At 40.2% G+C, this 11,991-nt stretch overlaps 2 protein-coding genes across 2 annotated transcripts; both read left to right on the top strand.

Moving 5' to 3' along the window:
• Window positions 1–1,606: 1,606 nt before the first annotated feature.
• On the top strand, window positions 1,607–4,719 carry LOC111801862 (CBL-interacting protein kinase 5). Its single transcript, XM_023686057.2, is given in 3 exon segments — window positions 1,607–2,308; window positions 3,498–4,252; window positions 4,254–4,719. Coding segments are annotated over 3 exon segments (1,761 nt in total). The 5' UTR covers window positions 1,607–1,749; the 3' UTR covers window positions 4,701–4,719.
• A 3,222-nt stretch (window positions 4,720–7,941) lies between these two features.
• On the top strand, window positions 7,942–11,323 carry LOC111801860 (calmodulin-binding receptor kinase CaMRLK). Its single transcript, XM_023686055.2, has 2 exons — window positions 7,942–9,496; window positions 10,425–11,323. Exons 1-2 carry the CDS (start codon window positions 8,077–8,079, stop codon window positions 11,063–11,065), a joined length of 2,061 nt encoding a protein of 686 aa, XP_023541823.2. The 5' UTR covers window positions 7,942–8,076; the 3' UTR covers window positions 11,066–11,323.
• The last annotated feature ends 668 nt before the right edge of the window (window positions 11,324–11,991 follow it).

The raw sequence follows: 11,991 nt of genomic DNA, 5'->3' as shown, positions 1-11,991 counted from the left end.
TTTGATATATTAATTATTAAAAGAATTAAGATATTTTATTTAGTCTGTATATATCATATCAATAATTACAAAAATTATATATATTTGTAATAATTTAGTCTGACATCTATCAATAATTATTTTCATGCTCATTTACTTTTAAAAATATAATAACTACATCAATATAATATAAAAAATATACAAATATTATTTCAACAATTTTACCTAATTAATTTTAATTTAATTCCATTCATTTATAAATATATTCACTACTAAATATTTTGTATTCATTTATAATAATTTTTTTTCTTGAATTCTTTTTCCTTTTCGGATTTTCCTCAAGATTTTCAAAACAAGTATGCTAAGGAGAGGTTTCCACACCCTTACCTTCGAGGCTCAATGTCTTCACTGACACTCGTTCCCCTATTCAATCGATGTGGGATTTGACAATTCACCTCTCTTCAGGGCCCAACGTCTTTGCTGGCACACTGCTTGGTGTCCACCCCCTTCAGGACTCAGCGTTCTCACTAGCGCACTGTCTGATGTATGGTTCTGATACCATTTATAACAACTCAAACCCAAATATTGTCCTCTTTAGAATTTTCATTTTGAGTTTTATCTCAAAATTTTAAAAACACGTCTGCCAATAAGATGTTGTCATCTCAAGATTTAAAAAACACGTATGTTAGGGAGAGGTTTCCACACCTTTACCTTCGAGGCCCAATGTCTTCATTGATACTCGTTCCCCTATTCAATCGATGTGTGATCTGACAATTCACTCCCTTCAGAGCCCAACGTTTTCGCTGGCACACCACTCGGTATCCACCCCCTTCAGGACTCAGCGTTCTCGTTGGCACACTGTCTGGTGTCTGGTGTCTGGCTTTGATACCATTTATAACAACTCAAACCCACCATTAGCAGATATTGTCCTCTTTAGAATTTTCCTTTCGAGTTTTCTCTCAAAGTTTTTCAAACACGTCTGCCAATAAGATGTTTCCACACCCTTACAAAAATGTTTCGTTACTCTCTCCAACCAATATGAGATCTCACCGAAAATCTTAGTAAAAGTACCATTTTGTTCACGGATGCTTCAATTATAATCTAATCATAGAATAATGAACCTTGCATGTTAGTCTCATAATCATGAACCTAGTTTTGTGATAATAATAGAGCCTAAGAAATTGATATCAAAATTAAGAATCTTATAGATACATTGACAAACATAATGGATGGTTTTGGATGGTTTTATGATACCCAACTTATAAATTCTCTTACAACCACTTGATTTGTGGCTCAAAATAGATCCATTTCCAAACCCCACTTAGCCACTTGTCACCATTTCACTCTCCAATTTGGCCCCCAAAGCCTCTTTCACTAGTTTTCTTGACACTCAAATGGATTAGATTTGATACCCATCGGTTCAACCAATTTGAAATCGATATCGATATCGACATATCGATATCGATATTGAATCCCACTTTTAGGCAAAGCTGAATTTTACTGGGTCACCCTTCTGGTATTTCTGTTACCCATTCCAATTCTCAGCCACAAAAACATCTAAATTTCTCTCTGTCTCTTACCAAATTCTTCTTCTAAACCTCTTCCATTTTCCCTTTCTCTCCTTATTTAACTCTGTTCTTCTTTCCTCTTTCTGTATCTCTGTTTTTCCCCTGTTTTTCCCCTGTTTTCCCCCTGTTTTCCCCTGTTTTTTGTTTTGTGTTTTTTTTTTTTTTCTTTTTTTTCTTCGTGTTTCTCTTCTTCTCCTTGTAAATGGAGAAAAAGGGTACCATTTTAATGCAAAGATATGAGCTTGGGAGGCTTCTTGGACAGGGAACTTTCGCCAAAGTCTACCATGCTCGTAATCTCAAGTCAGGCCAGAGCGTGGCGATTAAGATTATTGATAAAGAGAAAGTGCTGCGTGGTGGGTTGATCGATCAAATCAAGAGGGAAATCTCTGTGATGCGCCTTGTCCGCCATCCTAATGTGGTGCAGCTGTATGAGGTGATGGCTAGCAAGACCAAGATCTATTTTGCCATGGAGTTTGTCAAAGGTGGGGAGCTTTTTAACAAAGTGGCTCGAGGGAAGCTCAAGGAAGATGCTGCTCGTAAGTACTTTCAGCAGCTCATTGGTGCTGTTGATTATTGTCATAGCCGTGGTGTGTATCATAGAGATATCAAGCCTGAGAATCTCCTTCTTGATGAGTTTGGGAATCTTAAGATTTCTGATTTTGGGTTGAGTGCTTTGGCTGAGTCTAGACGCCAAGATGGGCTTCTTCATACCACTTGTGGTACCCCTGCGTATGTCGCCCCTGAAGTCATCAACAAAAAAGGTTTGTCTTTTGCTTTGATTTCATCCAGATCCGTAACTGTTCAAGTTCACCGCTAGCAAATCTGGGTTTTTTCTTTTGAGTTTCCCCTCAAGATTTTTAAAACGTGTCTGGTAGTGAAAGGTTTTCTCATCTTTATAAAGGGTGTATCGTTCTCCTCCCAACTGGTGTGGGATCTTACAATCCACCACATTTGGGGCCAGCGTCCTCGTTGGTACTCGTTTCCTTGGAACTCCAACCAAATTCACCCCTCTTTGGGGCCAGCATCGTTGCTAGCATATTGCCTCATGTCCACCCCCTTCGGAGCTCAGCCTCCTCATTGGCACATCGTTTGGTGTATGGCTCTAATACCAGCTGTAACAGTCCAAACCCACCACTAACAGATATTGTCCTCTCTAGGTTTTCTCTTTCGAGTTTCTCCTCTACTAGGGAGAGGTTTTCTCACCTTTATAAAGGGTGTTCCGTTCTCCTCCCAACCGTTATGGGATCTTACAATCCACCCTCTTTGGGCCCAGCGTCCTCTTTGGTACTCGTTCCCTTCTCCAATCGATGTGGGACTCCAACCAAATCCACCCCCTCTTTGGCCAGCATCGTTGCTGGCACATCGTCTCATGTCCACCCCCTTCGGGTTTCAGCCTCCTCGTTAGCACATCGTTCAGTGTTTCGCTCTGATACCAACTGTAATAGTCTAAGGCCACCACTAGCATATATTGTCTTCTCCTCTACTAGGTACAAGTTTTCCCACCTTTATAAATAATGTTTTGTTCTCCTCCTCAACCGATCAATCCACCCCCTTTAGGGCCAACGTCCTCGTTGGCACTCGTTCCCTTCTCCAATCAATGTGGGACCCCACCAAATCTACCCCTTCGGATCCAGCGTCCTTGCTGGCGCATCACCTCATGTCCACCCGTTCTAGGGCTCAGCCTCCTCACTGACACATCGTCCGTGTAAGGCTCTAATACCAACAGTAATAATCCAAGCCCACGGCTAGCACATATTGTCCTCTCTCTGCTTTCCTTTTCGGGTTTTCCCTCAAAGTTCTTAAAACACATCTGCTAGAGAGAGGTTTTTCCAATGTTTCATTCTCGTCCCTAATCGATGATCTGTTTGGTACGTTTGATTTTCATTAAGATTGGTTATTTTTTTGATGTTTTCAATGACAAGTTTCTGTTTTTCTGGTTAATCTTAAAAGGTTATGATGGTGCTAAAGCTGATATTTGGTCATCTGGGGTTGTCCTGTTTGTTCTTCTAGCTGGTTATCTCCCTTTCAACGAACAAAATCTAATGGAAATGTACAAAAAAATCACCAGAGGAGAATTCAAATGCCCTCATTGGTTTCCCCCAGAAGCTCGCAAGCTCCTCTCAAGAATCCTCAATCCATGTCCTTTCACAAGAATAAACATGGCCACACTCATGGAAAATTCCTGGTTCAAAAAGGGTTTCAAGGCCAATGTAGCAACTCCAAAACCCCTTCAAATCAAAGGCCACGTCTCGTCTATAAACGATGTCGAGGTCGCTTTAGACGAGGGAAGCTCTGTTAGTAACAGCAGCATTGAGAGTGGAAGGCCACCAACAAGAACTAATTCCTTCAATGCATTTGATATCATATCCCTCTCACAAGGTTTTGATCTCTCAGGTTTGTTTGAGAATGATATGAATGAGAGGCCACCGACACGGTTCACGACGACGAAACCAGCATCGACGATCGTGTCGAAGTTTGAAGAGATAGCAGAGATGGAGAGGTTCAAAGTGATGAAGAAAGATGGGATGGTGAAACTCCAGGGAAGTAAACAAGGAAGAAAAGGGCAGTTGGGTATTGATGCTGAGATATTTGAAGTGACACCTTCTTTTTTTGTGGTGGAGGTCAAGAAAACTGCAGGAGACACCTTGGAATACAAGCAATTTTACAACAAAGACATGAAGCCTTGCCTTAAGGACATCGTGTGGGCTTGGGAAGGAAACGAGCAACAACAACAGCAACAACAGCAACAGCAGCCGCAGCCGCAGCTCCAAAATAGATAAAGAACAAAAAGAATTTGTAAAGTCATTCGGTCTTGTTCTTGTTCATGTTCATGTTCTTGTTCTTGTTCTTGTTCTTGTTCGTGGGATTTTGATGGTGTCCATGTGTGAAATGGTGTCCATGTGTGAAACAGGGGAAGGTGATTTACTTTTTAGTTGGTTTGTAACTAGAGTGTTTGTTTACGGCCTAAAAGACATTCAATTCTCATTATTGGTTTCGTTTTGTGTGAATCAAAATAAGAACATGAGGTTTGTTGAGATGCTTAATCATTCAATGTTTGTTGGTTTAGTGAAGTTTAAGGTTGGAAGAGATAAGCTTGTCGGGGATAATTATGGATCTAACAATAATTATGAGCCATTAATGAAGTTACTCTAAGTACCTAATTTTGTTTTAATGGCTCTTTATTCGAGAGGTTTAATGTGTGAATTTCGAAGAGATGTAGATGGGAAAAGTGCTCGAGATACCTCGAGAGAACTAGGAAAAATAAGATTTAAAAATATCTAAAAATTGAAAAATTCAGGTCAAAGTCATCGAGGATTTTGTCCCCACTTACCAATTTGAGAGGTATTGTTCTCCTCGGATGAGACGTGGAAGAAGAGAAAAGAAATGGGAAAGAGATAGAGAAATTAGGGTTCGGAGAAGAAAGAAGAAAAAAATAGGAGAAAGAAAAGGGGTTTCGATCCATCGGGTTGAAATCGGTCGTGGAGTATCCACAAGAGGTGAATATTGAACGTGTCTGAAGTAGATTGGGCGACAAATCGTTCATTTCCACCAAGAACTCGAGGTAAGTCTGCGAATTTTTCTTTCGGCCTTATCTTAATGCAGAGAGAGTCGGGGAAAGCGGGCCTAATCTTGCAGCTAGCTCCCTATTCAGCTCCACTATGTTATATATAACATAGACCACCAAAAATTGAAAGTTATTATTTATACCAATAAGGAGCATCTTTCTTTTCGATGGTTCAGACATAAAAACTTAGTTGAACGTATTTTGTTTGGAGCAATCTTATGTTGGGTGACTTCCTGTAGTCAGATCATGTCGTAGAGAAATGTCGAGGTCATCATGTGCCGAATCTGAGTTTCGAATCTTGGACATGGATCGTTACAACCAAATAACCAATCAAATTTTTATTGATGCACACAGTATTTTCAAAATCATTAAAAACGAGACGAGTCTATTGAAACTATACACAGAGAGATAGGTAAGACTGGATCGAGAGGAAGAATTGATTGTAATTCAACCAATCCTTAAAGTCTCCAAAGGAAATAGTGGGTGGGAGAGAGTAGGTGAAAATGAGGCGTTTTTAGTGTGTGATTTGAGGAATAAGTTGTTTTGCCAACTTCAACATCCATAGGAAATAGTGAGTGGGTCACCAAAACCAAACACTTTTGGTTGTGGTTTTTGTCCATGTCACACATCTAATGAAGTTGTTCCATATTCGATTCGACTTAGTGGTTTGTGTTTGGCCTCTTATGGATGAAATCATATTCCGATCGAGTTCGTCTGACTCAATAGTCATTCACATGTACTTCTCTCTTAGAGGTCGGAGATTTAAATCTCTATACTTCATATTTGGCGTACAAATGTGAGAAAGTTCAGAAAAGACTATCTGCTAGAGGTGGGCTTTGGCTGTTACAAATGGTATCAGAGTGACATTGAGTCAAAAAGGATGCTGAGTGCTAGCAAGGACACTGGACCCCGAGTGGATTGTGAGATCTCATATCAGTTGGAGAGCGAAACAAAACATTCTTTATAAGGGTGTGAAAAGCTCTCCCTAACAGCACGTTTTAAAAACCTTGAGAGGAAGCTCGAAACAAAAAACTCAAATATGATAATACTTGCTATGAGTGTGTTTGGGCTATTACAACTAAAATGATAATAATAAATGGTTTTTTTTATAATTATTTTCAAATTTTAAAATAAATAAATTTGGTAATGATGGAGAATACGCGGAGGCCTTTAAGCCTTCACATTATTATTATTTTTTTTCCCTTTATTTCTCTTTATCATAATAATAATAATTATTATTATTATTTTGACATTGTTCATAATAAAATCTTAATTCCCATTTATTTGGACCCCACATGTAAATAAAATACAACCAAGGTCAAATTAAGATGCCAAGTCACATTTTTAATTCAACACCTAGATTAACTAAAATTGTAGGAGAATCAAAAGTCAAATAAAGTAAAAAAGACTCACCGAGCAAAGGAGTCAATGCCCAAATTTTCTTGGTCGGCCTCGTAAAGTCACATCGATTCGAGAGAAGAACGAAACATTCCTTATAAGGGTATGAAAACTTCTTCCTAACAAACATGTTTTAAAACCATGAGGCTGAAGACGATACGTAACCAGCCAAAATAAATAATATCTACTAGTGGTGGACTTGAGTCTCGAATTTTGTGACCTTATCTCAACTCAATGACAATTTTATATTATTGTGGATGTCTACTGTCCCGAACAAGTAGTATCAAAGTCATGCTTGTAACAAAAACGTTGTGGGTCTTGAATTGTCGTAATAGAGATCTGTGTTAAAGCTCTATCAAACGGGTGAAATCTAGGTTGACCAAACATTAAAATCCATAAAAGATTTTTAAATTAATTTTTTTTTTCTATAGAATTTCGATGTAAATCATGGTGTCCCGTGCTCTGCGCTGTTGCCGTTTGACGAACAATTAAGTCAGACTTCTTCGTTGACTGTTACAGCCATCATTACCATTCATTTCAATTTCATTTAAATATATATTTTTCAAATTCCTCTCTTTAATTAATTAAAATTAATTTTTTTTATTATAGTACTTCATTAATTGTACTAATAGCCAATAATATCATTTTTTTTTTATAAATATTAAATTTATAAAAAATTCAACCAAAGATATTCCATGTGAGATATTTCAATTTTTATATTCACGAAAATAGTTTAAATTCATTTAATATGTCAGGAAATATAGTCTTTGGTTCGAGAGCAAACAAACTTATAGAAAGAAGGGAATGAGATAATATGGTTTACCTCGTTCAAGAAAAAAGTTGTGAGATACCATATTCATTGGAGAGAATAACGAAACATCTCTTACAAGGGTGAGAACTTTTTCTGTTGTAGATGCATTTTAAAATCTGATAATAAACAAAAACAGACAACAAAGGTGGGCTTGAGCTGTTACAAATGGTATTAGAGTTAAACACTAAGTACTGTACTAGCGAGGACGCTTGCCCCTAACGGGAATCACATTCCCTATAAGGTTGTGGAAATCTCTTCTTAGTAGACGTCTTTTAAAATTGTGAGACTAACGGTGATATGTAACGGACTAAAGCGGATAATATCGGCTAGTGGTAGACTTGAGTTGTTACAAGAGCTACTTCACCTATAATTCAAATTACAATCAATGTGAGACGAAAATAGTCGGAGAATATAATCTCGAGTCTCGCAAATTTATATATATATATATATATATATATATGCACTACCTAATTTATATTTTAAATATTGGAGTTTTTATATGTGATGTGACTTACGTAAGGGTTATTGATGAAGAGGCAATTAAAATTAAATAATTTATATGTTATTTAAAAAATTAATAATAAAATTCCCACCTATTCCAACATTATATATTTTATTAATTAAAAAAATCAGTCGCCTCCATTTCATCCCTTATTCTAAGGCCTTCCCCACTTCCCTCCCTCTCCCACTTCACTTCCTTCCATAAAAATGCACCGCTCCATCAACAACAGCGCCTGAGAGAGAGATAGCTCGAAATGGAACCTTGCCGTTTTTGCCGGATTCTGATTCTCACGGCGCTGATAGCTTCCACCGCCGACGCTGCCTGCAACACCACCGACAGACAATTCGTTTCCAGGGCTTTCAACTCTGTCTCCGGCTTCAACCTCTCCTGGGTTTTCGTCAACTCCCTCAACTCCACCCACTGCGCCATTGAAGAAATCAACCTCCCCTTCAAGAATCTCACCGGAATTATTTCTTGGAGGTTTCTACGAAACTTGACTCACTTACGCTCCATTGATCTTTCCCGTAACTCGCTGGAAGGCTCTGTTCCGAATTGGCTCTGGGGCGTACCGAGTTTGGTTCGTGTCGATCTTTCCGGCAATCGATTTGGTGGAAATGTTGGGTTTAAATCTAATTTTAGTAATGGGTTTTCTTCTTCGATTAGGGTTCTTAATCTTTCTAGCAATAGATTCTCTAACTCTGTTCGGCTCTCTGTTTTTTCGCGGCTGGAAATTCTGGATCTCTCCCGGAATAATCTGCGGTATCTCCCTTCTGGGTTGGGGAAGGTTAGGAATCTAACGCATTTGGCTGTTTCGAAGTGTAATATCTCTGGAAATTTGAAACCCATCTCTGTTCTTCATTCGCTTGAGTATTTAGACGTGTCGGGAAACTCCATGAATGGTGATTTTCCGGCGGATTTTCCTCCGCTTGATCGATTGAAGTTCTTGAATGTTTCGGTAAACAAGTTTAAGGGAGTGGTTAGTTCCGAAAACTACAAGAAATTTGGAAAATCTGCGTTCGTTCAAACGGGGATTACTTCAGTTCATATTAATACCCACGCCGGAGACAGAGCCAGAGCCAGAGCCAGAGACAGAGCCGTCCCGAGGAACAATACCATCCATTCACACAAACCCATTAAGGAATCAGTGAAAAAAGGCGAACCCAAATCGAAAGCGAAGGCTCTGGTTGTAGCGGTGTCGGCTGGGGCAGGGGGTTTGTTTTTAGCGTCGGCTGTTGTAATGATGTGGCTATGGTGGAGACGAAAGAGAATGATGAGGGAAAAGAACAAATGGGCAATTTCCACGCCCGTCCAAGTTCAGTTCAAGATGGAGAAATCTGGGCCGTTCGCTTTCGGGACAGAGTCTGGATCTTCCTGGATTGCTGACATTAAGGAACCATCTTCAGCTCCGGTTGTGTTGTTCGAGAAGCCATTGATTAGCCTCACCTTTAAGGATCTGATGGCTGCTACGGCGCATTTCGGTAAAGAGTCCCTTCTTGCAGAGGGAAGGTGTGGCCCTGTTTACCGAGCCGTCCTTCCCGGCGATATCCATGTGGTAATCAAGGTCCTTGAATCTGGTAGCTCCGTTCATGGCGATGCGGCTGTAGCCATGTTCGAGGAGCTTTCTGCACTCAAACATCCCAATTTGTTGCCGCTCTTTGGTTACTGCATTGCAGGTACGTTTAATGGTGTCGTTTATGAATGACTTATTGATTTGTTTTGAGGATCTTAGGAGGGAGTTTCATAGTACATTATTAGTAGGAGACATTTTGGTGAAACTCAAAGCAAAACTACCGGAGAACTTAATCATGTCAATAGAATCCTTAAATGTTGAACAAAGAAAGAGTTAAACTTTAACTAAGGGGGAAGCTGTTGGAGGGAGGACTTTGTTCGAGAGTTTCAGAGAAGGAGTTGAGCCTCGATTAAGGAGAGGTTGTTCGAGGGCTCCAAAGAAGGAGTCAAGTCTCGATTTAGGGGAGGCTGTTCGAGGGGAGGACTTTGTTCAAGGGCTCCAGAGAAGGAGTTAAGCCTTGATTAAGGGGAGGTTGTTTGAGAGTTTCAGAGAAGGAGTCGAGCCTCGATTAAGGGGAGACTATTCAGGGAAGAACTTTGTTCGAGGGCTCCAGAGAAGAAGTTGAACCTCGATTAAGGGGAGACTGTTTGAGGACTCCAGAGAAGGAGTCGAGCCTCGATTGAGAGGATGTTGTTCGAGGGCTTCAGAGAAGAAATTGAGTCTCGATTAAGGGGAGGCTATTCGAGGGGAGGACTTTGTTCGAGGGCTCTAGAGAAGGAGTCGAGTCTTGATTAAAGGGAGGTTATTTGAGGGCTCCCAAGAAGAAGTCGGGGAGGCTGTTTGAGGGAGGATTGTTGGGAGAGAATCTTTTAGCTTAGCTATGTCACTAAAATCCTCAAACGTCTAACAAATAAGTTGTTAGCCTCAAAAGTACAGTAAAAGTAACGTGTCGAACAAAGTGTCGAACAAAGTGCACAATACCATACAATTATGGAGAGTGGTGATTACTAAACATACATACATGTAATCCGAAAACGGTCAGAGCTCATTCATGTTTTTGTTAATTTCTGTGTCCTGTTCTTCAATTTCAGGTAAAGAGAAATTGGTGTTGTACGAGTTCATGGCGAACGGCGACCTCCACCGGTGGCTTCACGAGCTACCCACCGGCCAGCCCAACGTGGAGGATTGGAGCACCGACACGTGGGAGATCAATAACAACAACCACTCTAGTGTATCTCTTTTATCGTCACCGGAGAAGCTAGGTTGGCTAACACGCCACCGCATCGCCGTCGGGATCGCACGTGGGTTAGCGTATCTCCACCACGCCAGATCCAAACCAATCATCCACGGGCATTTGGTGACGTCCAACATTTTGTTGGCCGACGACTTCGAGCCTCGGATTGGCGGGTTTGGGTTCCGACATGTCGGCGGGGACAACTACGGTGGAGTGGAGAAAGACGTGTACTGCTTCGGAGTGGTGTTGATGGAGCTTTTGACGGGGATGCCGGGAAGTGCCGACACGGTGGTCGGAGTACGAAGGATGGTAAGAGAGGGAAAAGCTTTAGAGGCCATAGACCCTAGACTACGGCTCGGCGGCGGTGAATCGGAAATGGTGGAAAGCCTCCGTGTGGCGTATCTGTGTACGGCGGAGACGGCGGTGAAACGGCCTACAATGCAGCAGGTCCGAGGACTACTCCAGGACATACATCCCACCCAGAGCGGACTCGTGTGAATAACTGTGAATTGACTAAACTGTCCTCATCTCATCGGGAAATTACGAACATGCCATTGTGTATCAAAAGGACGAAAATGCCCTCGAGAAAATCCATTCTTGACCCAGCTTTTAAGAATTTATTTTGTATTTTTTGAGGGTCATTAAAAAATATTAATTTGTATAGAAAAAAGAGAATTAAGGGAAAAAAATAAAAAAAATAAAAAAAAAGTGGAAAAATGAGTTGGGAAAGCATAGAATAGAATCCCATTAATTGTTTGTCTCTTCTTCCCATAATGCCCTCCATCATCCAATTACTTTATTCAACCATCACGCTAATTTATTATTTATTAGGTTATCCAATACCTCGTATCAATATTTTTTTCTTCGAGATCCATGAGTATTCGAACCAGTTTATGTGCATTTCAACTAATCTTATTGGATCATTGTCTGATCTTACCAAATTTGATTTGTACCGTATGGTATTAACGATGATGGTTTTTGTAACGACCATAATTTTTTAGGGGCGTGGGCCGTATGCATAAAAGTACTACACATCCAGTTTGTCCAGACTGAAGCCACCTAAGATATTGTGGTTTTAAATGATAGACTCTTATTCATGATTGCATGTGTTTGCATTCCCTAACTCTAAAAGTAGAGTCCTTTACTAAGTATTTCTTTAAATACTCAAACCATGTGCCACTCTTAAATAGGTAAAAAAGCTGTTGCAAGGATCTAAGAATTGGGTAAGGACGGGGATGAGGAATACAATCCCCGTCTTTGGTCCCGTTTATATAACTAGTAGAAATCTCTCACTACTCTCTTTGTTCTCTATTTAGTCGAGATTTTTCACTCCATTTAAGGCGGGCCCACACCGACCCCGCCGTGTAGCCTAGGAAAATGAGGGATGTGGTCCAATCTTAATTGGGCTTTTATTGTTTAAGCCC

Source organism: Cucurbita pepo, chromosome 9 (assembly GCF_057944985.1).
Source record: "Cucurbita pepo subsp. pepo isolate OVF chromosome 9, ASM5794498v1, whole genome shotgun sequence".
Taxonomy (NCBI): Eukaryota; Viridiplantae; Streptophyta; class Magnoliopsida; order Cucurbitales; family Cucurbitaceae; genus Cucurbita; species Cucurbita pepo.
This window is presented reverse-complemented; position numbering and strand designations above follow the sequence as displayed.

Bases quoted from the DNA above. Each gene is read 5' to 3' on its own strand.
- LOC111801860 (XM_023686055.2), top strand. From the start codon at position 8,077: ATGGAACCTTGCCGTTTTTGCCGGATTCTGATTCTCACGGCGCTGATA. The intron at 9,497-10,424 runs GTACGTTTAATG...CTTCAATTTCAG, and splicing joins CTTTGGTTACTGCATTGCAG to GTAAAGAGAAATTGGTGTTG.